General features: G+C 39.5%; 2 protein-coding genes and 1 long non-coding RNA gene across 3 annotated transcripts; all 3 read right to left on the reverse strand.

Annotated features, from left to right (window-relative positions):
* On the reverse strand, positions 1–1,939 carry LOC104430842. Its single transcript, XR_005552174.1, has 2 exons — positions 1,143–1,939; positions 1–273 (listed from the first exon to the last, which is right to left on the reverse strand). It is a non-coding gene; the product is annotated as an uncharacterized LOC104430842 (long non-coding RNA).
* Positions 1,940–3,898: 1,959 nt separating this feature from the next.
* On the reverse strand, positions 3,899–6,485 carry LOC104432152 (probable disease resistance protein At5g43730). Its single transcript, XM_039314705.1, has 2 exons — positions 5,470–6,485; positions 3,899–4,124 (listed from the first exon to the last, which is right to left on the reverse strand). Exons 1-2 carry the CDS (start codon positions 6,483–6,485, stop codon positions 3,899–3,901), a joined length of 1,242 nt encoding a protein of 413 aa, XP_039170639.1.
* An 11,569-nt stretch (positions 6,486–18,054) lies between these two features.
* LOC104452325 (disease resistance protein RPS5) lies at positions 18,055–20,789 on the reverse strand. Its single transcript, XM_039314706.1, has 2 exons — positions 19,021–20,789; positions 18,055–18,868 (listed from the first exon to the last, which is right to left on the reverse strand). Exons 1-2 carry the CDS (start codon positions 20,664–20,666, stop codon positions 18,055–18,057), a joined length of 2,460 nt encoding a protein of 819 aa, XP_039170640.1. The 5' UTR covers positions 20,667–20,789.
* Between the last annotated feature and the right edge of the window lie 5,540 nt (positions 20,790–26,329).

Consider the following 26,329-nt stretch of genomic DNA (forward strand, 5'->3'; position numbering starts at 1 on the left):
AGTTAAAAAGAATTCTTAAATAATTACCCTCAAATTCCAGAAAATAGTAGGCTTTAAATTAAACATGAAGAGAAATACAGAGTTTTAGTCTTGAGATAGATTTCCCAGCTTGGTTATGGTTCAAAAGAAACATAGCAGCAGGTGGAGGTTCAAACAAAATACAAGACGGTTCTTTCAGCATCCTTCCTCTCCGAGCAAGCTTATCTGCACAATTGGTTGCCTTCCCTGAAAGCGTGCCTGATTTTAACCCTCTCGAAAGCTTCCAGAAGAGTCCTACAATCATTAAGAGAAGTGAAAACAAGATTATTTAACAAATTTAATGAGAGTAACGATACAGTTACCGGAGCATCCAACTCCGCCTGCAGATGAGTGATGTGGACAGGAAACTTTAGGAAAAGACAGATTAAAAACGAATTGTTCATCCTCACAATCATGCATATATGTGGATGGTAATGGCTTAAAAGTTAAACAATAGAATTCCTCAAGAAAGTGAGTTTGCACCATGTTAAAAATCAAGCTGCTTTTAATTTCAAAGGTTCGTGCAAGTTCACAGTTTCAAATGCTTGTGCAAGTACACACTTATCTGAAAGGCACGAAAAGAGACCGTCCAAATCAAAAGAAACTAACCAAAAAGATGCATACTTTAACAGCCACTAACAAAGAAGAAGACAATTATACACTAATTCATTGATCTCAAACCAAAAGAAGAAAAACAATAATGATCGAAACTCCCTTTCAATATGAATGGCGGGGAGGCAATTCGTCGAAGAACCAGCTCTACGACATCACATCTCAAATGAAGGCACTTGCCTGTTTTTACATGGACAATGTTCTCCAATCAGAGCTGAGCAATCAATGAGTATGAGAAGAGACTGTACATGTGGGACTTGAGATCTTCAGAGTCCATGATATATGCAATCACCTCAGGGTATACTGAACCAATTCCAAAGCTAGTCGCATTTTTTATTTTATTTTGCTGAGTGTAGGAGCACGTTTTATAAGTCAGATAGTAACGTCAAACCAGCAAGAGAAGTTGCATGACGGAGTAAGGCTGGTGGTTCGGCCACAGAAGAACGGGGCAACGACAGTAGAACAAATTTGAACAAGAGTCGAGACGAGACGAGATGGAAGGAGAAGACGACCTTATCATCCTAATAGACAACAGTGGAAGGAATTTCCTTCTTAATAATTTTGTCAAATCTGCATGTCGATATAACATTAACATCCCACCAGATCAGCTTCACATAAGTCCCAAAAGGGATTCACTACATAGAGATCCCCATGAATCTAACAATAAAATAAACAGAGATGAGACTAAGAGGAGGGCAGAGTTTGCAAAATTGGATTTTTCAACTGAAGAACCTCTGCAGCCTGAAGTCCGTGCTTGATCAAACGAAAGAATCTCTGGGAAAAATTTAAAATCTCGAGTCTGCTTCTCGGACGATTCTTCCGTCACACTAAGAAACAAACGGCCCACATCAATCCCCTACGCGAGCCCCCGACACCAATTCTCACTACCCTGGAGCTCGATCAGCCAGTCACCCGCGACTCGCGAGTGAGGGACCTCGTATCTAATCACGACCACACCCCCCCTAAACCGTTGAATCGACAATCGAAACTCATCCGATGGAAACAGCAATCGATGCTCACAAAGGGCGAGGAAGAAAACCCGGTTGAACGCGCGAGCGAAGCTCCCACCACATTAAAGATTCGACGGGAATAGGAGAAACGTCGGTTCTCAGAAGCCATGAGAGGGTTCGGCGACGAATGAGAGCGGCTTCCTTCTCCGGCGGAGATGGTGCTCCGACGGAGTTTGGGGTCGTCTAGGGTTTGTGGAAGCGATTTCGGGCATTTTGTTCCGGGTAGGGTTATAGCCCCAACCTACCCGAACAAGAACCCCCAAGATACCCGAAATTTTCGGGCCGGGTCGGGCCAGGCCGGGCCGCAACTTTTTTGGCACCCCTTACTTTGATGATGATGGTCTCTCCATGTTTCCGCCTAAGCCACGTCCTCTCAATATTACAAGCCAAAAGACGGATAGATATTTTCTACCTCGCACCGTCCAATTGATTGATGTCTTAGCTAATTATCAACAATTAGTATATGTAAATTTAGTATGCATTAACGATTGAAATATATTGAGACGCTCACGAGAAACACGTTGTCCCAAAAAGACAAATAGTTATTTGTTTGGCTAAGGTAACCTCGCATTGCCGGAAAAGCTTTAATTTATGTTTTCAAGGAATAGACAGGCAAGGGGGTGAGAAGTGAAGGGAAGAAGAATTTAGAGGGAGTCCATATCTAGAATGGTTAATGGGCAAACTGCAAAACAATATAAAGACTGAAAATGCGTCCGTATAGAATCGAATCATTTATTGCTGGAGTTGTAAGTAATATTTTATGTGAAGATCCTTTAACAACCTGATCTGATTCATGTGCGCCAACTCTCGAAAAATTAGCTTAAATAATCATGTAATGTGGTGACTATCTTAATGGACATTTATTCATAAATCATTGGGCGGATCTTTAGAATTCTACAAGCTTCTCCACTTAAAAGAATCGACGTCCTTATTAGTTTTTTTTTTTTTTTTTTTTAATTTGCCCTGCCAATTTATCGAGAGAAGTACAAAGAGATGCTACTCATTGCAGTATTCTTCGCCGTACTCCCTCATTTAGGAATCCCAATAGAAAATACGTCAACTATGAAAAGATAAAGATAAAAGATAAAGATACTTTGCTAGAGAGAGACAAACGAAACTCCTTTTTTTTTTTTTCCAAAAAAACAATTATTTTACCCTTATCAACCTAACTCACTCGGGTCGCGAGGAATGAATCCGATCCATGCCTAGCAAAGATTGATATTTTATATATGTATTCCGATCAAGCTCAAATCGTTGTTGCTTCATGAAATTAAAATGTTTGAAATTTCAATTTTAGGTCAAACAAATGTCCTCTTCACAAAACTAATCATATCTTAACGTTCATTTTTTTTTCTCTTTTTACTGGAGACCTGCGTATGAATGGTTGATCAAGGAAGGTAACTGAAGAATAAATTGAACTTTTTTTAATCAATAGAACCTCTTAGTAGCCATACCATCATTGTAAAATAGTATTGAAACTCGACGCAACGATAATTTTGTTTGAATAGATTTAGTGGGTGCAAGCGCACGTACCATTTGTGATGACTCGACCGGGTCTCAAGAAAGGATCGATCACGGGTGCCTGCCCGAATGCGCCCGCCAGAATGCGCCTGCCAAGTTCTTTTCATGAGGTTCAAGGTATTTACGATTTTGCCCCCAACAGATTATTTTAGACAAGTACAAACAGAACTCATCTTTGATTTTACGCCCCCACAGGTAGGAGGGATCCCAACAGAGAATACGTAGAAAGCTATGGAATGGAATGGAATGGAAAGAGACCCTGCTCCGCAAACTCCAAACGGAACTCTCTGTTAAACAATAACAATATTTACACTGATCAATCTCCCTCTCTCTCCTGACCAAAAAAAAGGAAAAGAAAAACCTCCCTCTCTCTCTCTCTTCCCTCAATAAAATAAAAGAGAGACCACATCTCACTCACTTGGCTCCCGAGGTAGGAATCCGATCCGGGCCGAGGAAAGGGGCCCACGAGTTTTTATTATACGTGCCGCCTCTCCATATGCCATTTCCTCTACGGGACTCACAAATTATTTTAGAGAAGTACAAACAGAAGCTATCGCCCCCACACCACACGTCACGTAGGAGGGATCCCAACAGAGAATACATAAAAGCTATGGAATGGAAAGAGACCCTGCTCCCCAAACTCCAGACGGAACTCTGTTCTAACAATAATAATATTATTTCACATTGATCAACCTCCCTCTCCCTCTTCCCTCAATAAAAGAAAGACCACACCTCGCTCACTCGGCTCCCGAGGGTGGGAATCTGATCCGGGTGATGAGAAAGTTCTCATCATCTTTGATTTTACGTGCTGCCTCTCCATATGTCATTTCCTCTTTGTCACCCTGGCTAGGCCCCTCGAAAGTGACCCGGGCAGCTGGGTCCCACTCGAACTTAGCCCACCAGTCTCTGCTCGCTTTGATCGAGAAGCTTCCCCTCGCGCTGTTCGACTCCAACGGCAACTTTCTGGGCCCAAGACATCACTTTATGACAAATTCCACCCCTTGCGGGAAAAGTAGAGCGTGATCGCAAATGCTCCTTAGTTTTGGAAGATGGTCGATATATAGAAATTTGAGTCGTGAGAATAATCTTGAAGCAGTCAATTCCTCTCCTGTAATTCCATCCCCAATTATTTTCTCCAATGAATCACAATGCTTGACCTCCAATCTCTGGAGTTTTGGAGCGTGCATAAGCCAGGACAAGTCCAAAAATCCACAATGGGAGACATAAACCTCAACGAGGCTGGGGAAGCAATAGCAGTTGGGTGTTTGTCCTATCCCTTGATTAATCTCCATCTTCACAAGCATACTGCAAAAGCTTAATTTAAGCACCTCTAAATGCGAGAAATTGCCGCTCCCTTTTAATGAGTGACTTATTGGGAAGTAGGTCAAGCCCTCGCAGTCCTCAATCCACACTCTCCTTATGCATCTCTGAAAGGATTGGAATATTTTTAGGGCAGAGGAAGATTTTTTTCACATAGATAGATAAGTCGGTGAGAGCTTGCATGCGCCCTAGTTCCTCCACCATCTCTTCTTCCTTCTCTAGGCTCGATCCCCAATGCTGAACACATTCAATGGTAAGCTTGTGATTGCCCTCTCGGAATTAGGATGCCATTCCAATCATGGTCTAGTAGCAACCACCCTAAATGAGTCAACTTCTTGATATTCTTGGGCATCGCATTGATACTAGTGGCCGACAGGTTCAAATATCGTAGATTAATCAGATTGCAAATCCCTTTGGGGAATGACTGAATTTTTTTATTGTTAGATAGGTCCAAGACTGTCAAACGAGCCACCATCGAGTTGAAAAATCCTTTTGGCACAAGCATCACGTTAGTTTCTCTTACAAATAAAGTTTCGAGCTGAGAACACATGGGTGGTGTTTGATCAATATTTTGTATCCATTGTCCCCATAAAGATACTTTCTTTGCTTCCCCCATTTGGAGATCATCTCTGGGACATGTCTTCTTCATTCTCTATCACTAGCAATTTGTTCTCTTTTTCCCACGGTCACGAGCAATCCAAGTTGCCATGTCACGGATGACGTCGTGCATCTTTATCATGCCATCCCCGATAATCATCATGCCCACTTTCCAATAAACAAGCCATCTTTAAAGTTCTCAAGACATACTCTCCCTTTCCGCATACCATATACATCATTGGTGTCTCTAGCAAGCCCTCTCCAATCCACAGTTCAATTAGGCTATCTGCGATTTTATAGGGTAATCCTCGGGAAGAGACAACAATAAATGAAGCAAAGTTTAACAATAGAGTCATTTAAACTATTATAACTAAACTCTAGTATGTGATACACTTCCTCCACCATACTTGACAGCTTGTATGGTTTGTTCCTTAGAGTTGTTAGTGCATGCTTCCACTCATCGAGATTCTCTCTACCAGCCATGGCTCGCCCGACGGTAATAAGGGCCAATGGCAACCCTTTGCACTCTTTGACAATGTTGTTGGCAAGCTCTTGAATTTCTGGATGAGAATGTATAGATGATTTGCCGATGTTGTTCTCGAACAATGCCAAGGCTTCTTCGGGCGTCAAGCATTGTACTTCGAAGGTTTCATCGGCTCCCATATGATGGCATACTTGCTTCAACCGAGTTGTGAATACTATTTTGGATTCGTTCTCGGGACTAGAATGAAGAACTCCGATTTGAGAAAGTTCGAGGCCTGCCCATACATCATCCATCAACAACACAAACTTCTTCTTGCTCAAAACTTCTCCCAGAAGGTGGACCCTCTCATTTCGAGATTGTCCTTCCCAGCTCTCGTCTTTAATGTTTAGCTTTTTCCTTATGGTGTCTCGAATGCTATCTTCATTCACGTGCTTGGACACCACCACCCAAATAACAACCTCGAATTCATGATTTGCATGCGAAAGCTTCTCGTTGATCCTTCTCATGAGGGTGGTCTTTCCCACACCACCTACTCCATATAACCCAATCACTCGTGCTTCTTTTTTGTCCACAAGCCATTTCCACACTGTATTAAGGGAACTATCAAGCCCCACAGTCTTGTCTAGGGGCGTATTGAGCACTTGACGAGGAGGAGGCAGCAATGACGTGAAATCATTGATTTCTCCTTTCTTATGTTGGAGCTCTCTCACTTCATTGAGCAATTGATCAACTCTTTTCCCCAATTTATAGCTCGACCAGCAGTTTCGTGGAAGACAGCGACTTAGACATTTGATTCGGTCACGTTCCCTGACTTCTTGAAGAACTTGATCCACTCTACCTTCAAATTCTTGCACCTTGCCTAACCAGTTCTCCACTTGATTCGTGCGCCGTGCACCTCCCTCCTCCTTCTTCACGTTCCACATTTTCCTTCACATCTTCGCTCAAGGCCTTCAAGTTTTCATTTGCTTCACCCAACGTGAGGACATTATCTTTCAGATTATAAATGTAGCCCAATGGTTTACTGGCCAAGCCCCATAAACCTTTGACAAGTTCTAAAAGAGGACTTGCAAGATCCATTGATACTTTTCGGGAGAAGAGATCGAAAAGTCTGTCTATTTAGATGATTGGAAAGCAGGCGAAGGGGTGGAGTTCAATAAGGTCTGTTATATTCATCTTGATTGTTCTGGCATGTACACGAAGGAAAGAGTATTGGAACCTTTTCTTTACTTCTTCAACAAGAGAAATGGAAGTATTCCTCTCCTTTCTTCGTCGGGGTCAAGCCACAAAGAATCTCTTCTTTCAGAAATGAATTCCAGCAACGTTTGAGCCAAGAGAGAAGGAAGGTATCATGGCTAGTCGCTGTTAGAAGCACCCAGATGATCTACGGCGTTTAAGGTCTGTTTGAGACGATATGTACATGATTGCTTTCTATGGACAAAGGCAAAGAATATCATTGACCTCTATTTCTTTGATTCAAGGCAATGCTCGTGTTCTTCTTCCTCCTTTTGTGTATGGAGTCTATAGACAGGGTGGAATGTGATCTAAAGTGTCCAGAAGCAAAGAATAATTATTTTTCTGACAGAAGCAAAGAACTATTCGATTCCTTCTTAAGATGCAAGATAATGTGATTGATGAGTCGATATTTTAGAAGCATTCCCAAGGAGATTTCACAAATTAAATTAGCTGTTTATTTAGTTCTTATAATTCGACAACTTTGGTAACTATCGAAGCAAGCCATAAAAAGCCTCTCTAATAAGTATTAGAATTAAAGTCTGTTTGGTATTTATTTTTTGCTTTTTTAAAATCTTACAGCGTACCCAGATTCACTTTTATTGATGTAAAATGCTTAAAACCTTTGAAAGTGATCTTACATTGACATGTAGATTCACTTATGATTTTCCCCAAAGTTTTTAAAATTTAAATAATATTTATTTTCTATAACATTAGAGCCAGTTATTCTTTTTTTTTTTTTTTTTTTTTTGCAACTTTTTTTTGAATGTTTATTTCTTGAACATTTTATTAAGATTCATGTGGAGAATTTATGTCCAAATTCAATTGCGTAGCCACTTGTTCTTCTTCTTTTTTTCTTTTTTTTTTTCCTCGAATTTAATTAATGAAAAAAATCGATTTCTCATGTAACATAGACCAAACTTCACTTCACGGAAAGAATTTGTTTTTCAATGGCATATGTTTTCATCATCTCGCATTTCTTGCACAATACTGTTATGTTTAATATGATGGCGCGTTCTAGGGACACACGGCTCGAACAAACTTTATGACTTAAACTATGATTTTAATAATTTGAGTAAAAATGTTCACGTCAATATCGAGCTATACCACGTAAGACGACCGACGTCCACATCAGCGAATTATAACCAAAATTGATTAAATAGACTCAATTGACAAAACATGAAAAAATTAAGACTTAACTAGCAAAATTGAAAGGTTTATAACTGAATTGACAAAAGTGCAATGGGTTTATGACGTTTTTAGACAATTTTCTCCAAATACATTGAATTAGACAAATAGGCATTGAATCTACTTTACCAAATACATGAATTTTTCGTCAAATGCTTTTACGGGCTCAAAGTGCATTGCCAAATGGACCCTTGCTCTCCCCTCTTTAGGATTCCCTCTCCTGAGAGATTTTAGCAAAAATTAAATAATACACACACACACACATATAGTTATGGCTTTGTACAAAATATACCTATTAAAATCTCTTTTTAAAGGGTTATCATCATCCTCATATTGTTAGTTGAGCTTTATTGTTTGAAGTGTTACTACAAATAAGGAAATCCACGCACCGGTGTATAGATGCTACAAATCGTCTTTGGAAAATCTTCATATTTGGACAGGAGAAGCATCAGGGGCAATAAATTAGCGCACATTTGTTTTGCTACTGTTGTGGAAAAGCACCAAAACTTTTTTTCTTGCAATGAGAAGATAGTTCAATTTTAACAATCTACAATTTTAGATGACACATTTGGAGGTAACACCGAGAAAACACCAAATAGTATGATCATCCCCTTGATCCTCCTTGATGTTCTCTGGTCTATCAAAGAGTGTAGTCACCCGTGGTCCTGCATTGCCAAAGATCGAAACACTATTTGGTTCTGCATTTACTAAGGATCTGAATTGCTTCAACATCTTGATCCTCCTTGAAAAGAGATTTGAACCTCGTCTACGGAAAAATTCGCTTTGCATAAGTCGTGCGTAGAGGCTTGTCACCTCATCTCCTTCATTGTCTAACTGAGTTTGAACAAATGTTTTTAACAAAACCTTAGTCATATATGAAATGAACAATGCAGCAAATGAATAGACGTGCTACTTTTCTCCATCTTTCTCCAATAGAATTGACACTCCAATTTAATCATAATGAAATCGCCATCGGATTAAGAAACAGAGCAAATCAATGTGGTCCGATGGTTTCAACAAAAACATCCTCCACGTTTCTCTTTTATTTTGGTTAGTTTTACTTCTTTCTAATGCATATCATCAATTTTTTTTTTTTTTTTGGTCGGTATGCATATCATCATTCAAAGAGAGAGTTTGAGCAAATTTTTGCACATTAGCATACGCTACGAAACTATGGGGGTTCATATTTCCCATGTCTGCATTTAGTATAAAGAATGGAATTCTCTCAATTTAGAGGATAAATTTCCGAAATTCATTTCTTTTGAGAAGTCGACGGATGAGATTCTGAAAATTGAAAAACGGATATATCTTCCTTGTCTTCCTTTTCTCCGTTCCTTCTTCCTCGAGCAGCCCGGGCAATGCCCGCCACCACGCCACATCGCAACTCCAATCTTTCACTGCCATCTTCCCTAGTTTGTCTCCTTTCCCCAACCTCCATCATTGTCATGATCCCCACCACCGCCATCATCCTCCTTCCTGGCTCCGCCATTATAGCTCTCCTCCTTCCCACGAGCCCGAAAGTGTTAGTGTATAGCCTAGTATTGACCACCATCGCCATCGTCGACTGACTACGCAATTATCCCACCAGAGTGCCTTCTACTTTAATTGTCTGCAAACATTCCTCCGATCACCACCACCATTATCGCACCATGCTCTATTTTTCTCCCACACGCGCACCCACCCACCCACGCCCACACCCCACACTTGTGATCTAAGGTCAGTTCCTCAATTTTAAGGTCCCTGCCCTCAGGAGACCTACGATCTGAGGATAGTTAAGGCGACATTCCAGTTGGTTCGTGTTCGCAACCATCGCGCTGCTCTTTGTTCTTTGTCCACAGAGAGAGAGTGGTAGAGCGACGGACAATGCCGCTAGGAGGGGTATTACATCGATGGTCCAACATTGGAGAGGACGAGGAGATAGGCGGCGATAAGTGGCAAGGAGGGAGGGAACAAGAGGGGGAGAGATCGATATCTGGGGATTGAATGTAAATTTTCACAAAGTATTAGGCATTCTAATCAATGTTTGAGTAACTGGGTGTAGCCCCGTTACTCTCTGTGGCGAGTCTCAACCTTAAATGTTGATATCGACATTTACACATACGCACACTAGAAATGGAGAGACGGTGTGACACAAAATTAGCTCTATTGTCACTAGACACTAATGTCTGGTGAGAAGGGTGGGGTGGGGACCGACATGCGGCAGAGTTCGAGCCGTGGCCTGAGCATCCAACCCTTAGTGTTCGTTAAACATTACTAAGAGAAAGAAGAATTTGCTTCAGAATCGCCTCAACCTTATCAAGATACTTTGGTTACTAAACATGATCATAAATAACTCTGTATAATTATGCCAAATCACTGCACATGTATGGAGTGACGTCATCCCAATCTCCCCGTATCAACCCGCCACCTTCTATAGGAAAAAAGGGAAAGGCATATAAGAATTACGGGATTAGAACTGTCAAAACAGGTCTCAAATCCATTTATTATCCCAAATTTATTAAAACAGGTCATATATCATCTCAATTTGACGGCTTAACCATAGCCGATTCTAAAATGAAAAGGCTAAAATAAATTACTTTAAATGGGTTATGTTATTAACCTATGTCCAACCCACTAAAAAAATTGGGCCGAATGACTTGAGGTAGCCCAATTTGATGTAGATACTAGATGCTCTATTCACTCGCTCATGACTATCAATCTGAATGAAGCTCCTGCCGATGAGTTCCTAGAGCATCTCCTCGGCCTCCCAAACTTCGATGCCACGAAGATCGGCCTAGCTGGGGCTGACAGGAGTGGCTTGTCCTTGACTGACCACTTAAATGATGCTCCGGCTCGGCTCCAACCACATATCCACCCTTGGCTGCCGGGGATTCCATGGCACAGTATCTCCACCGGGGCTGAGCGTGCCAGCGTGGAGCGGGGAAGGGAGGGTTCCTGAAGCCCGAGGAGGCATCAAGGAGTGGCAAGCGATTACACGAGGGCCACTGATGGCACGTGAAGGAGGAATTTCTTTTATTTTGCGGATCTTTTTTTTTTTCGTTTATTATTTTTGGAGATCTGCTGAGCCTTTTTCTCTGTTTTTTTGGGTGGGTTACGTGGGTGGATGGGTTTGGATCGGATTAGTTATAAGGCATATAAAAGGGTCAATAAATAAATGCTAATGTGAGTTAAATGGGCGAATTTGAGTTGAACTAACTTATGACCCACCCAAATCCATCCTAACCCTTGCACAGGATGAAAATCTCATTCAACCAGATATCATATGGTAACAAGGCAAAGAGGGAGTTTTGCAGGCATTGACTGTGAGCATGATGCATTTAAATGATATCATGACATGACTATGTAACTGCCCAAGATAAGCCCATGAGCACACAACAATAAAAACATGAAAGCGGACGAGATATTTATCCCATGCATATGATTAGAGAGCCTAAACTAAAGCTTGATAGTGTAGTGTGAGACAAATTTCCCACAACATAAAGTTTGAGGTAAACGAGTGGTTTGGTATGCATCAACCTCGGGTTCTGACTACCATCTTCAAATTGCAAACACGCTAGCTTTCCCTCCACAAGATCAAATGCCCTTGAAGAAGAATTGTTATGATGTGATTTACTCATGTGAATTCCCTTAAAGTTTAGGTCTAATTAGCCCAATTTACACAGATGAACAATGTTACCATGAATCATGACCTCTTGGGCGAGTGGCTGTTCAAGGATGGGGAAAAATGGAAACAGAAGAATAAAACTTCAACTTACCAAAAAAAAAAAAAAAAAAAAAAATCTTCCTATGCACACTTCAAAGTCAATACAACAAGGCCGGGTCACCAATTATCATTTTAGAATGAAAATTGCAATATGTGAAAGAACAGAGTTCATGATATATGTCTACAATGGAAGCAATACAAGAATAACTAGGGCTCACTAAAGCTATTGCTCAACTTTCAGCGAATCCTCAATCCACTGGATCAATTGATTAGCTGTCAAAGCACCTTCCTGATAATTGAAACAGCTCAATTAAGATTAAGTATAGATGATTAGAACATCTTAAAACTGTATAAGTTGCAAGCAATCAAACATCAGAAAAATTTCACAACCGAAACTTGCGGTCAAATTATGAATGAGAATCAACTAACTTCCGATTAAATAACATTCAAAGACCACGGAATGTGCATAAATCTTAGGCAGTGCCCATCAGTTATTACCATTTCTGCATTGAGCCGGCAACCCTGTCCTTCACAGAAAATTTATGGGGATACTCTCTGCCTATTGCTAAAAAGAAAGTATCACTTACTATGCATGGTTGCAGCAACCTGAGAACTAAGGAAGCTGTGTAAATGTTTTCCAGGATGGTCAAGCTCTACAAAGGGAAGGCCTTTCATTGATCGCTGTTGAAGACTTATGCGGTTTGTGCGTATTTATCATCGGTTATTATGTATAAACATGTCGGTGCTTCATCATGGTTTCGTTGCTGGTTCCATGTTTTGTGAGAGAATAATGATGAAGTTGGATGGAATCCCCCGGTCAAAAACAGATTAGGAGGAGAAGCGTGGCCACAGATTAAAGGTCATTATCGATTCTTCAAGCCACAAGAGGGGCGTTACTGCCTGTATGCATCACAAGGGCTGTGTGCGCTTTTTTAACAAAATGCAAGTACTCTTTCCAGTGTTCACCCTGTATCTTCCACATGATAATAAAATTGCCAAAAAATTTGTGACTGCAGGTTTTTGTTCATATTAGGGTATCCAGGGCATCTCATCACAGTATCAAAAACTTTTATGAGCCTTTACTAACATAATAATTATGAGAACTTAGCAGATTAAATTTCCACATGATAACAAACGTGAAAAAGATAAAACTTACAAAACGCTTGAAAGGCTTCCCATCTTTAAATATGATAAAGTTTGGTAAATGCCTATAAATTTGGAAGCACTGATCGTCAAGCCTCCAAGAGGTAAACTTAAAATGAATCTTTTACATATGCGTTCCAATCAGGGTAAAATCTTGCTTTGTGAAATTAAAATGTTGAAATTTCAATTCAAGTCAAAAACACGCCTGACTCACAAAACTAATTACATTCGACCCCCATTTTTTTGAACTTGAGACTTGTATGCGACTTATTAGGGAAGGTACAACCGTTAAATGAATTGATTCTTTTAATCAATTAAATCTCTCATGTGTACACGAGCATTATTGTAAAAGTGCACCGAAAATAGACAGAACGATTTTATTTGGATAGGCTTAGTGGGAGCACACGACCTTCATCAGTCGATAATTTCTTTTGTAGCTTAATTATTCTGGACAAATTGGACCATTTATTTTTTTTTTTTTCTTGTCCGCGTTAGCGAAGGCATGTGAACTAGAGATTGGCCAGGATCTCTAATTCACCAGCATTTGCTGCCTCATCCACAAATTGCTAAATTTAGGCCTGCATGCTTTATTCGCGAAAGGTTGAGATCCTCTGAAATTACAAAACCAATTTATATTTTTACATTTACCTCATAAAAAATTGATGTATCTTAATTTTTCTTTTCTTTCACTCTTTTCATTTTAGACTTTCTCTGTGCTTATCCCTCGAGTCACATCGGTCCATGACCTCGAATTGAAGTCACCTGCCCTTAGGAATGCCGGCCCGAGCAAGTCGCCTTGGCTTTGTTTGCATTGGGGCCAAGATAAAAGCAATCATCAGAAACTCTTAATGCCCCTCTCCGTATGTCCCACCCCCATGTAAAGCCCTTGCCGCCATGATCTCCACGGCATTGCCATTACTGACCTTGATTAGGGTTGTCAATGGGTAGGGTTGGGTCGGTTTTATATGCTACCCAGCCCGACCCGAATCATAAGGGTCGCGTGCTCTATCTAACATGACTCAACTTGACTAGGAACCCATAGAATTTGAAGTGAAAACACAAGTCGGGTTGGGTCGGGTTTTCGGATTTTCGGATTTTTTGGCTGCTTGCCTCTCTGTATTGCTTGTCCGCAAGAGAACAAACCTCATTGCATTTGCTATCAAGTAGACTTATTGGCCGTAAACTATTTGAACATGTCAATCACGACTAGAAATATGCTCTGTTGCCAATGGAGCTACGAAAATAAAAATTGGCCGAGCAAAGAGTTCGAAGTAAGTGTGTTAGAGGGTGAGATGGGGTCCATCTTTAGAAATGGGAGCCATACATGCTGCAAGTGCAAATTACATGGTATGTGCAAATTACTTGGTGGAAAATTTGGGTCTTTCTGCTGCTCCCGCTCACCTCTTCTTTATCAGGCAATTTTATGTCGTGAAAAGACTGTCAATCTGGTTTTAACTATTCCATTTCCTAGGAGTTTGTTGGAAAAACCAGAACTGTTTCTAATATAGATCGAACAATATAAAAGTGAGTAACAAAGTAAAAAAGAATTCTTAATTTAATTATCCTCATTTTCTGGAAAATAGCAGGCTTTAAATTAAACATGAAGTTTTCACCCAAAAAAAAAAAAAATTAAACATGAAGAGAAATTTACAGAGTTAAGTCTTGAGATAGATTTCCCAGCTTGGTTATGGTTCACAAGAAACATAGCAGCAGGTGGAAGTTCAAACAAAGTATAAGACGGTTCTTTCAGCATCCTTCCTCTCTGAGCAAGCTTATCCGCACATCGGTTGCCTTCCCTGAAAGCATGCCTGATTTTAACCCTCTTGAAAGCTTCCAGGAGAGTCCTACGATCATTCAAAAGAGAAGCGAAAACAAGATTATTCAACAAATTTAATAACAGCAACGATATAGTTATCGAAGCATCCATCTCCACCTACAGATAAGTGATGTGGACAGGAAACTTTAGGTAAAGACCGATTAAAAACGACTTGTTCATCCTTACAATCATGCATATATGTGGATGGTAATGGCTTAGAAGTAAAACAATAGAATTCCTAAGAAAAGTGAGTTTGCACCATGTTAAAAATCAAAATGCTTTTAGTTTCAAAGGTTCGTGCAAGTACACCGTTTCAAAGGTTTATGCATGTACACACTTACCTGAAAGGCATGAAAAGAGACCATCCAAATCAAAAGAAACTAACCAAAAAGACCCATACTTCAACGGCCACTAACAAAGAAGAAGGAAATTACACACAGATTCATTGATCTCAAACCAAAAGAAGAAAAACAATCATGATTGAAACTCCCTTTCAATATGAATGGCGGGGAGGCAATTCGTCGAAGAACCAGCTCTACAACATCATGTCTCAAGTGAAGGCAGTTCCTTGTTTTTACATGGACAAAATTCTCCAATCAGAGATGAGCAATCAATCGGTATGAGAAGAGACTTCACATGTGGGACTTGAGATATTCAAAGTCCATGATATATGCAAACACACTCATACATAAGTCCATCGAATCTCCCCAGGGTATACCGAACCAATTCCAAAGCTAACCACGTGTTTTTATTTTGCAAGTGGAGGAGCACGTTTTATAATTCTGATTGCAACGTCAAACCAACAACAGAAGTCGCATGACGGAGAAAGGCTGGTGGCTCGGCCACAGAAGAACGGGGCGACGACAGTAGAACAAAACTAAACAGAGTCGAGACGAGATGGAAGGAGTCAAGACGACCCTATCATCCTCATAGACAACAGTGGAAGGAATTTCCTTCTTAATGATTTTGTCAAATCTGCATGTCGATATAATATCCCACCAGATCAGCTTCACATAAGTCCCAAAAGAAATGCACTACATAGATATCCCCATGAATCTAACAATAAAATAAACAGAGATGAGACTAAGAGGAGGGCAGAGTTTGCAAAATTGGATATTTTCAACTGAAGAACCTCCGCAGCCTGAAGTCCGTGCTTGATCAAACGAAAGAATCTCTGGGAAAAATTTAAAATCTCGAGTCTGCTTCTCGGACGATTCTTCCATCACACTAAGAAAAAAACGGCCCACATCAATCCCCTACGCAAACCAGTCGCCCGCGACTCACGAGCGAGAGACATCGTATCTAACCACGACCACACACCCGTAAACTGTTGAATCGACAATCGAAATTCGTCCGATGGAAACAGCAATCGATGCTGAAAAAGGGCGAGGAAGAAAACCCAGCTGAACGCGCGAGCGAAGCTTCCACCACTTCAAAAATTCGACAGGAATAGGAGAAAGCGAGAGAGCGGCTTCCTTCTCAGAAGCCACGAGAGGGTTTAGCGACGAATGAGAGCAGCTTCCTTCTCCGGCGGAGATGGCGCTTCGTTCGACGGAGAAGGAAAGTGCGGGGAGATGAGTGACGCGTTGAAACTGTCGATGTTGGAAGAGACCATGGAAAATCGGAACCCTGGAAGGGATTTCGGGCATTTTGTTCCGGGTAGGGCAAACGGAACCTACCCAAACCCTAACGATAACTGCACCTTGAACCCCAACTCGAACAAGAACCCCAAAACACCCGAAATTTTCGGGCCGGATCGGGCCGGATCGGGCCTCACTTTTCTAACACCCCTGGGCCCTAACTTCGGTGATGCTGGTCTATCTTTCTACCTGAGCTACAAGCGAAAAGATAGATTCTTTTACCTCGCATGGTCTAATTGATTAATGTCTCAATCAATTTTCAATAGTCAATATATATAAATTTAGTATGTATCAATGATTGAAATAGATTGGGACGCTCAAGAGAAACATATTGTCCCAAAAAGACATAAGGTTATTTATTTGGCTAAGGTAACCTTGCGTTGCGGAAAAACTTTAATTTATGTTTTCAAGGAACAGATGTGCACGGGGGTGGGAGGTGAAGGAAAGAAGAATTTAAGGGGAGTCCAAATCTAGAATAGTTAATAGGCAAACTGCAAAATAAGATAGAGACGAAAATGCCTCTAGATAGAATTGATTGATTTATGGATGGAGTTGTATATAATATTTTACGTGGAGATCATGTAATAACGTGGCCTTGTTCATGTGGGCCAAACTCCTGAAAACTAGCTTAAATAAATATGCAATTTATGGTCATTTGAATGGGTATTTATCTATAAATCATTCGACAAGGTATCTCTTATCGGATGCAGGTCTTTAGGATTCTACGAGCTTCTATACTTAAAGAATCGATGTCCTCATTAGTTTTTTTTATTTATAAATTTATAAATTTTGCTCGGCCAATTTATCGAGAGAAGTACGAAGAGATGCTACTCGTTGTAGTATTCTTCGCTATGCCCCGTAGTTAGGAATCCCAACAGAAAATACATAAACTATGAAAAGATAAACAAACTTTGCTAGAAAAAAAAATACTTTGCTAAAGAGAGACAAACAAAACTCCTCTTTTTTTTTTTTTTTTTTTTTTTTTTTTTTTAACAAATATTTTTATACTTATCAGCCCGACTCACTAGGAAGCCGATCCAGGCCCATCAAAGATTAATATTTTATATATGTATTTCGATCAAGGTCGAATCTCATCGTTTCGTCAAATTAAAAAGTTTGAAGTTTCAATTTTAGGTCAAACACATGTCCGACTCACAAAACTAATTATCTTAACGCCCATTTTTTTTGTACTCGAGACCCGCTCATGGATGGTTGATCAGGGAAGGTTCAACTAAAGAATAAATTTATCTTTTTTTTAATCAATAGAACCTCTTGTTCGCCATACCATTATCGTAAAATAATATTGAAATTCGACGGAACGATGATTTTGTTTGGATAGATTTAGTGGGCGCATGCGACCATATATCACCGGGGGGGCATTCTCCTTGCTTACCATTTATGACTACTCGACTGGGTCTCAAGAAAGGATTGATCACATGGATGCCGCCTCAATGCGCCCCAAATTCTTTTCTTGAGGGTCAAGATATTTACGATTTTGCCCCCAACAAAACAAACAAAAACTATCGCAGCAAATTCTTGTTTTGATTTCCCTTCTTGTTACGTCCCCTCCACATAGGAGGGATGCCAACAGAGAAGAGAATACATAAAAAGCTATGGAATGGAAAGAGACCCTGCTCCCCAAACCCCAAACGGAACTCAACTCTGTTCTAACAATAATAATTAATAGTATTTTACACTCATCAACCTCCCTCTCTCCCTCTCTCCCTCTCTCCCTCTTCCCTCAATAAAATAAAAGAAAGACCCCACCTCGCTCACTCCTCTCCCGAGGCTAGGAATTCCATCCTGGTCAAGTAGTTGATGGACTCATCATCTTTGATTTTACGTGCTGCCTCTCCATATGTCATTTCCTCTACGGGACCCTTCAAAATCAAAGTGACCCGGGCGGCTGGGTCCCACTCGAACTCCTCCCACCAGCCTTCTCCCGCAACGATCGAGAAGCTTCCCCTCATTCCGTTCGAGTCCAACGGTAACTTTTTGAGACCAGCACACATACATATCGTGAATTCCGCCCCTTGAGAGAAAAGTAGAGCGTGGTCGCAAATGCTCCTTAGTTTTGGAAGATTGTCGAGCCATAGGCATTTGAGACGTGAGAATAGTCCTGAAGCAGCTAATTCCTCTCTTGCAATTCCATCCCCGATTATTTTCTCCATCAAATTACAATGCCAGACTATCAAACTTTGGAGTTTCGGAGCATGCACAAGCCAGGACAAGTCCAAATATCCGCATTTTACAATGAAAACTTCAACGAGGCTGGGGAAGCAATAGCAGTTGGGCGCTTGTCCTATCCCTTGATTAATCTCCATCTTCACAAGCATAGGACAATCTTCTAGAGAAAGCACCTCTAAATGCGAGAAATTGCCGCTCCCTTTTAATGAGTGACTTATTGGGATGTGGGTCAAGCCCTCGCAATTCTCGATACCTACTCTCCTTATGCATCTCTGAAAGGATTGGAATATTTTTAGGGCAGAGGAAGATTTGTTCACCTTGATAGATAAATCGGTGAGACCTTGCATGCGCCCTAGTTCCTCCACCACCTCCTCTTCATTCTCTAGACTCAATTCCCAACTGCTGAACACATTCAACGGTAAGCTTGCAATTGCCCCCTTAAAAATGAGGAATTTTCTTGTATTGTTCAATAGCAACCACCGTAAACGAGTCAAGTTGCTGATTTCCTTGGGCAACTCTCTATACCGAGTGTTCGTGACAAGTTCAAGTACCGTAGGCTAATCAAATTGCAAATCCCTTCGGGAATGACGTCAATATTATTATTGTTGGATAGGTCAAGGACCATAAGACAAGCTGCCATCGACTCAAAAAATCCTCTTGGCAAGACACTCACTTTAGTTTCCCTTACAATCAAAGTTTTGGGTTGGAAACACCCAAGTGGTGCTTGGTGGATATTCGAAATCCATTTTCCCCATAGAGATACTTTCTCCGCTTCCCCCCATTTGGACATCCCTTTTGTGGACATATCTTCTTCCTTCTCTATCACTAGCAACTTGTTCTCCTTTTTCCCGTGGTCGCGAGCAATCCAAGTCGCCATGTCGCGGATAACGTCGTGCATCTTTATCTTTACAAACTGTAGTCCCAAATGAATAACCGTCTCACTTTCCAATAGACAAGCCATCTTTAAACTCCCCAATACATACTCTCCACTCTCCCGCATATTGTATACATCATCGGTGTCTCCTAGCAAGCCCTCTCCAATCCACAATTCAATAAGATCGTGCGAGTCTATGAGGTAATCCTCAGGGAAGAGACAACAGTAAAGGAAGCAAAATTTAACGATAGAGTCGCTTAAACTATTATAACTGAACTCTAGTATGTGATACACTTCCTCCATACCTGACAGTTGATGCGGTTTGTTCCTGAGAGTTGTTAGCGCATAATGCCACTCATGGGGATGCTCTCTGCCAGCCATGGCTCGCCCGACGGTAACAAGGGCCAATGGCAACCCTTTGCACTCTTTAGCAATGTCCTTGGCCAGGCGTTGAATGTCATCATCACAATTTTCAAGCGATTTGCCGATGTTCTTCTCGAATAATGTTAGAGCTTCTTCGGGCTTCAAGCACGATACTTCGCATGTTTCGTTGGCTCCCATTTGGTGGCATACTTGCTTCGACCGAGTTGTGAATACTACCTTGGATCCGTTCTTTGGACTAGGAGGAAGAACTCCGATTTCGAAAAGGTCCAGCCTCGCCCATACATCATCAATCAACAACACAAACTTCTTTTCAGCCAAACTATTCAACAAATGATGGACCCTATGATTCTGAGACCATCCATCCCAGATCTCATCTTTAATGTTCAGTCCTTTCCTTACGACGTCTCGAATGTTATCTTCGTTCACTTGCTTTGACACCACCACCCAAATAACGACATCGAATTTAAGATTTGTGCACAAAAGCTCATTGTTGATATGTTTCATGAGGGTGGTCTTTCCCACACCGCCCATTCCGTATAATCCAAACATTCCTGTTTTTTTTTCGTCCGCTAGCCATTTCCACACTTCATTAAGCAAAATATTAAGCCCCACGGTCTTAACCATAGGTATCGCAAGTATTGCCGGGCTAGGCAATGGTGACGTGAAATTGCTGAATTCTCTTTTCTTACCTTGGAGCTCTCTCGCTTCATTGAGCAATCGATCAACTCTTTTCCCCAATTTATAGCTCGACCAGCAATTCTGAGGAAGACAACGACTGAAACATTTGATTCGGTCACATTCCCTGGCTTCTTCAAGAACTTGATCTACTCCACCTTCAAATTCTTGCACCTTGCATAACCAGTTCTCCACTTGATTTGTGCGCCGTACACCTCCCTCTCGTTCTTCACGTTCCACCGTTCCCTTCACATCTCCGCTCATGGCCTCCAGATCTCCAGTGGCCTTCCCCAACGCCTCCACATTATCTTTCAAATTACAAATGTAGCCCAAAGGTTTGCTGGCCAAGCCCCATAAATTTGACGAGTTGTAAAAGAGAATTTGCGAAATCCATAGATTCTTTCGGGAGATGAGAGATCGAAAAGGAGTAATCCAGATGGATTGAGAGCAGGATTGAGTTCGAGCAGGCGAATGGGTGGAGTTCGATAATAGAGGGTCATCTAGTAAGGGACGACTTTTACAGATTCAATAATGGAGGTCCTAACTAATGGCCCCACAACAGGACAATAATACAAGCAAAAGTACAAATCACAACTCGGGAGTTGAATTATTGCGCACGCGGACAAACAACTTTTTAGAAAGTTGGATTATGGAAATAAAGCACTCCTCGCAACCACACACATATATATAAAAGCAAAAAGTACAGAACACAACTAGGTCGAATTATTGCGCATACCGACAAATAACTTTTTAGAAAATTGAATTATAGAAATAAAGTGTAACTCACGACTTTTCCACAAAACAGTCTGAGCATTCATGAGGCTTGAAATTTGAATATAACGCATCTATCGTGCAAGATACCACTGATCCTCGCTTCCGACGAATTTTAGGATAATGTTAAAAAAAACATGGTAATATTTTTAAATACATCAATTCGTTGTTGATTAGGTCCATAATTTTATACAAGAAGGTTTTTCCTAGCACTGTTATGTAATTTTCGTAAAGGAGATTAATTATAGGGAGAAGAAAAAAAAATTCAATAGGAATTGGCAACTTTAATTAGTAAAATTAATACCTGCGTAATAGTAAATTGTGACTTTGAAATAATCTTGCATTATTATTATTATTATTATTATTTTTACAAATCAAAGACTGGACATTAAAATCCACGTGCATCGTGCATTTAATAATCCAAACATGCCCTCCTCCTTCTTGAGATAGTTAGTAGCTCCCCCGCATGTGAATGGTTTTATGCCCTCCCTTTCTTCTTTGAGATTATTAGTTGCCGATGCTATTCGTTTTGTTTAATTTGGATCTGGCAACGCCGATATCCATATATAAAATTAATGGGTTGCAATTATCTAGTGGTGTTCAGAAGATGGGGCAAAAAAGTAGACTCGTATCTAGTTAGAAATTTCTTGTTTACAACATGGCGAAAAGTTGAGGACGGTACAATGTCAGAATCGTATGAAATGGAATTTGAAAATGAAAAAGATTAAACTCACTCACGAAAACACATTCGTCTCTGTCACTGAGTACATGTATGGGCATGAGTCGCTGGTCTCTAATTATCGTTGTATTGGTAGCCATGAAAATTAGACTTCTTTTTTTCAAGCCATTCCCAATCCAATATTCTTAGGTAGTACTATGAGGTAATTGCATGTTGTGCATTTACCCTCTAACCCTAGATGATTCACATCATTTTAATCCCAAATACTAAATCATATCAAATTATATATTCTCACGAGACGTGAGTGTAATCTTTCAAAACACAAGGTTTTTCCATAGAGATTCCTCATGCGAAATACAAGATGCGAACATTCATATATGATTTTCCATCAACGGTGGTATCCATGAGTTTTTCTAATTTTGGCCAACTTGTCACCCATATGCCACTATATTCTATTACAAAAGAAAAATTGAGGACCGAGGATTGGCGAAACTCCATACGCGTCATTATTATAATTATTGGTATTATTATTATTTTACAATAAAAGAGAAAAGTCCGAGTGTTACACTATTACGCTCTTAAGAAAACTTGATCCAATTGAATTCTCTATCAATAAAGGAAAAAAAAAAGATTAGTATATAAACTAATTAAGAAGATTCCATGTAAACAGATTATTATGTACTAAGCTCCCATTACTATGTCGTCCCACTTATCAATGTTCAAAATATTGGGCCACTTTAACTTATAATTGAAAGATTTTTTTCTTTATGTTTGGTCGATTGGATAAATGGCCAGCTGGACAAACACTAGTAATCCTCGCAAAACTTTTTAATGGTCCTGGCTTGCAAATCCTTTCAGACTCTCCATGTAAATATGATAAAGTGACTTAAATTGTCTCTGAAGAATAGCGTTTGAAACTAGCATTACGACGAAATAAAAAATAGAGACGGAAAGTCAGTGGCGGGCTTGGGATGAGTGATGGCCCTGCCCCTATCAGGAAAAAAAAAATATTACCCAATTATAATTTTTCTAATATATTACTACATATTATTAGAATTTTTTATCACCCCTAATCTTGAATTTGCTACTCCAATCACCCATGGTCCCAACATAATGTCGACTTTCGAGTAAGATGGAAATTGCTAAAGAGAATAGTATAGGATGCGATGACACTAACAATTCATGGCATTTCCCTTTGCCTGATTGATTATGAAATAATCATATAAAAAAAATATATCAGTTTATCACCAAATATTTTCTTTTTATTAATATTGAGTTTACTAGTCAACTGAATAGTGGGGTTTTTCACTTTCCAGCTTCGAATTGGAAAAGTTAAAGCGAGGTTTTCACTTTCCAACTTCGAATTGGTTGGTAAAGTTAAAGCTGAGAAAGTAAAGGAGAAGACCGGGCCTTGCTTTGATGGACAGCATATTCATCCCCACTTTCCATATTTGATTTTTTTTTTTAAAGTTACTTTTTCAGCAAAAAAAAAGAATCTTAAACAACTTTTGTTCCCCGTTACAAAGATTAAGATGCTATCGGATAAGATAAAATAAGAAGTCTCATCATTTATTTGATGAAACTATCTATTACCCTAAGACCATATTAATGATGTCGCATAGTTCGATGTTAATTCCCCAATCACGGGCAATCAACATATCAATTGTTGTCCTCTCACGCGCAATCTATTGTATCCATCTCCTCTTTCTCTTATTTGAAGTTCTCTTACAAGTATTCTTAACAAGATCGACCCACCCTAGATGTCAATTAATATGAATTCAAACTCCATGAAATTCAAGCAACCTCACTCCCGAGTTAAAGTAAAAAAGACACCTCTAAATCCAGATAGAAAGCCCATTGCGATTCCTCCAACATAGACAAAACATAGCCACTAATTAGCCGGGTTATCACCTTTTAATTTGCCTCTGACGAAAATTCCTTCAATTAAAAGATTAAGATATCTCCTACTAATATTGATCAAGAAGGTGCCAAAATATCACATTTTTTCCCTAAAAGAGGAGAAATTATATTTGGCCACTTCAATAATGGAACCGAAGGATCAGCCGCTGCTAGCACTGCCCAGCTCCCCCCTACCATCGAAGGAAGGACCCCATCTGCAAAACCTGACTTGAGGCTTCAACCTTCAAAGGCAATTAAAGGGGAATTTGTTCTTGTTTTCCACCAAGAACTACTGATAAAAAGACTCGTCAAAAACTTTACCAGCCTCTCTGTCTGCCCCACGCAAGGCCCTTGCCGCCACCATCTCCACAGTACCGCCATTACTGGCTTCGACAGTGATGGTCTCTCTCTAAGCTACACCTTCTCAACATTAATAAGTCAGTCATTGAAAGCAAAAAAAACCTCTGAATCTAGAAGCACAATTGCCGTGCCTCCACATCGAGGGGGCAATCGCATCAAGAGCTCAATCACATCGGAGGAGACGCCAAGCTTGCAAGAAAGAAAGCCAATCACAAACACAATTAAAAAGGGGAATTATGCAAATCGAAATATATGAAGGAACAAATGGTAAGACTCATGTTCAGTTAAGCAAAACACAATGATCCCTATCCAAATTGTTTGAGAGTTATAAGAAAACACAATGATCTCTCACAAAAAAAGGAACCATCATAGTCACCCTCTTCGTACTATTGTCAAAACCCACTCATTCTAATCACTTATACTTCTCTCTTAAAATTATTAAAATAATGTTAACATTTTGCACAAGCACTATTATTTTACAATTAGTCTGTCACAAATAATTAAAAATTTAAACATAAGTTGCATACAATCAACAATTAAGTTCACTTTTATTCATCTGTTACTCCATAAATCTAATGTCTCATGGATTTGATTTCTTAGCACAATTTTAAATATATATAGTTTATTGTGAATATAATTATAAAATAACGACTTGAATCCATTTGAATCCATTTATTTACAAGTAAATTAAATTAAATCTGAAAGTTAAGAATTAACATAGTTTAAATATTTTACAATTTGAAGTGCGGAATTGTTTCCTCATTACATTCAAATTTGTATATTGGCAAGAAAAAAAATATGTCGACAAATTATTCTTCTATTAAGTATGAATATATAGATAGGAAACAAATTGAAAGTAAAGTTATTTAGATTCATTCTATTGCTAGTTCAAGAAAAAGCTTTGAGAATTAAATGACTAATAACATATTTTATTGATAAAATAACATAATTAAAAGATTTAAAACTGAATTGGCCAATAGATCCAAGACTTCTTGAACAATTTTCTCCCTAATATTCAATTGTCAAGGATTCTACCAAGGAACTAAACTGCTCCAACTTCTTGATCCTCCTTGACAGGAGATCCAAACCTCATCTATGAATAAATTTGGGCACCATGACTCATGCAGTGATCTTTGTCACGTCATCTTGTTCACCATTTAGCGAGATTTGAAGACTGATGTTTATAACAAAATGTAAGTCATTGTATCGAATGAACAATGTAGCATATGAATAGACTTGCTACTTTTCCGTTTATCTGTCTCCAATAGGATTAAGACTCCAATTTAATAACAAGTTAAAATGAAATCGCCATTGGATTAGGCAAGTAGAACACGTCAACGGGGTTTCAATGGTTTCCACGAAAACGCTTTTCATGTTTATCCAGGGCATCTCATCACAGCATCAAAAATTTTATGAGCCTTTACTAACATAATGATTATGAGAACTTAGCATATTAATTTTCCACATGATAGCAAAGGTGAAAAAGAGAAAACTTACAAAACGCTTGAAAGGCTTTCCATCTTTAAATATGATAAAGGTTAGTAAATGCCTATAAATTTGGAAGCACTGATCGTCAAGCATCCAAGAGGTAAACTTAAAATGAATCTTTTACTTATGCGTTCCAATCATTATAAAATCTTGCTTTGTGAAATTAAAATGTTAAAATTTCAATTCAAGTAAAAAACACGCCTAACTCACAAAACTAATTACATTTGATTCCCATTTTTTTTTTTTAACGTGAGACTTGTATGCGACTGATTAGGGAAGGTACAACTGTTAAATGAATCAATTCTTTTAATCAATTAAATCTCTCATGTGCACACAAGCATTATTGTAAAAGTGTACCGAAAATAGACAGAACGATTTTATTTGGATAGGCTCAGTGGGCGCACACGACCTTCATTAGTTGATAATTTCTTTTGTAGCTTAATTATTCTAGACAAATTGGACCATTTATTTTTTTGCATGTTCTTGTCCACAAATTGCTAAATTTAGGCCCGCATGCTTTATTCGCGAAAGGTTGGGATCCTCTGAAAATTACAAAATCAATTTATATTTTACATTTACCTCGTAAAAAATTGATGTATCTTAATTTTTCTTTTCTTTCACTCTTTTCATTTTAGACTTTTTCTGTGCTTATCCCTCAGGTCACATCGGTCCATGACCTCGAATTGAAGTCACCTGCCCTGAGGAATGCCGGCCCGAGCAAGTCGCCTTG

Source organism: Eucalyptus grandis, chromosome 6, assembly GCF_016545825.1.
Source record: "Eucalyptus grandis isolate ANBG69807.140 chromosome 6, ASM1654582v1, whole genome shotgun sequence".
Lineage (NCBI taxonomy): Eukaryota > Viridiplantae > Streptophyta > Magnoliopsida > Myrtales > Myrtaceae > Eucalyptus > Eucalyptus grandis.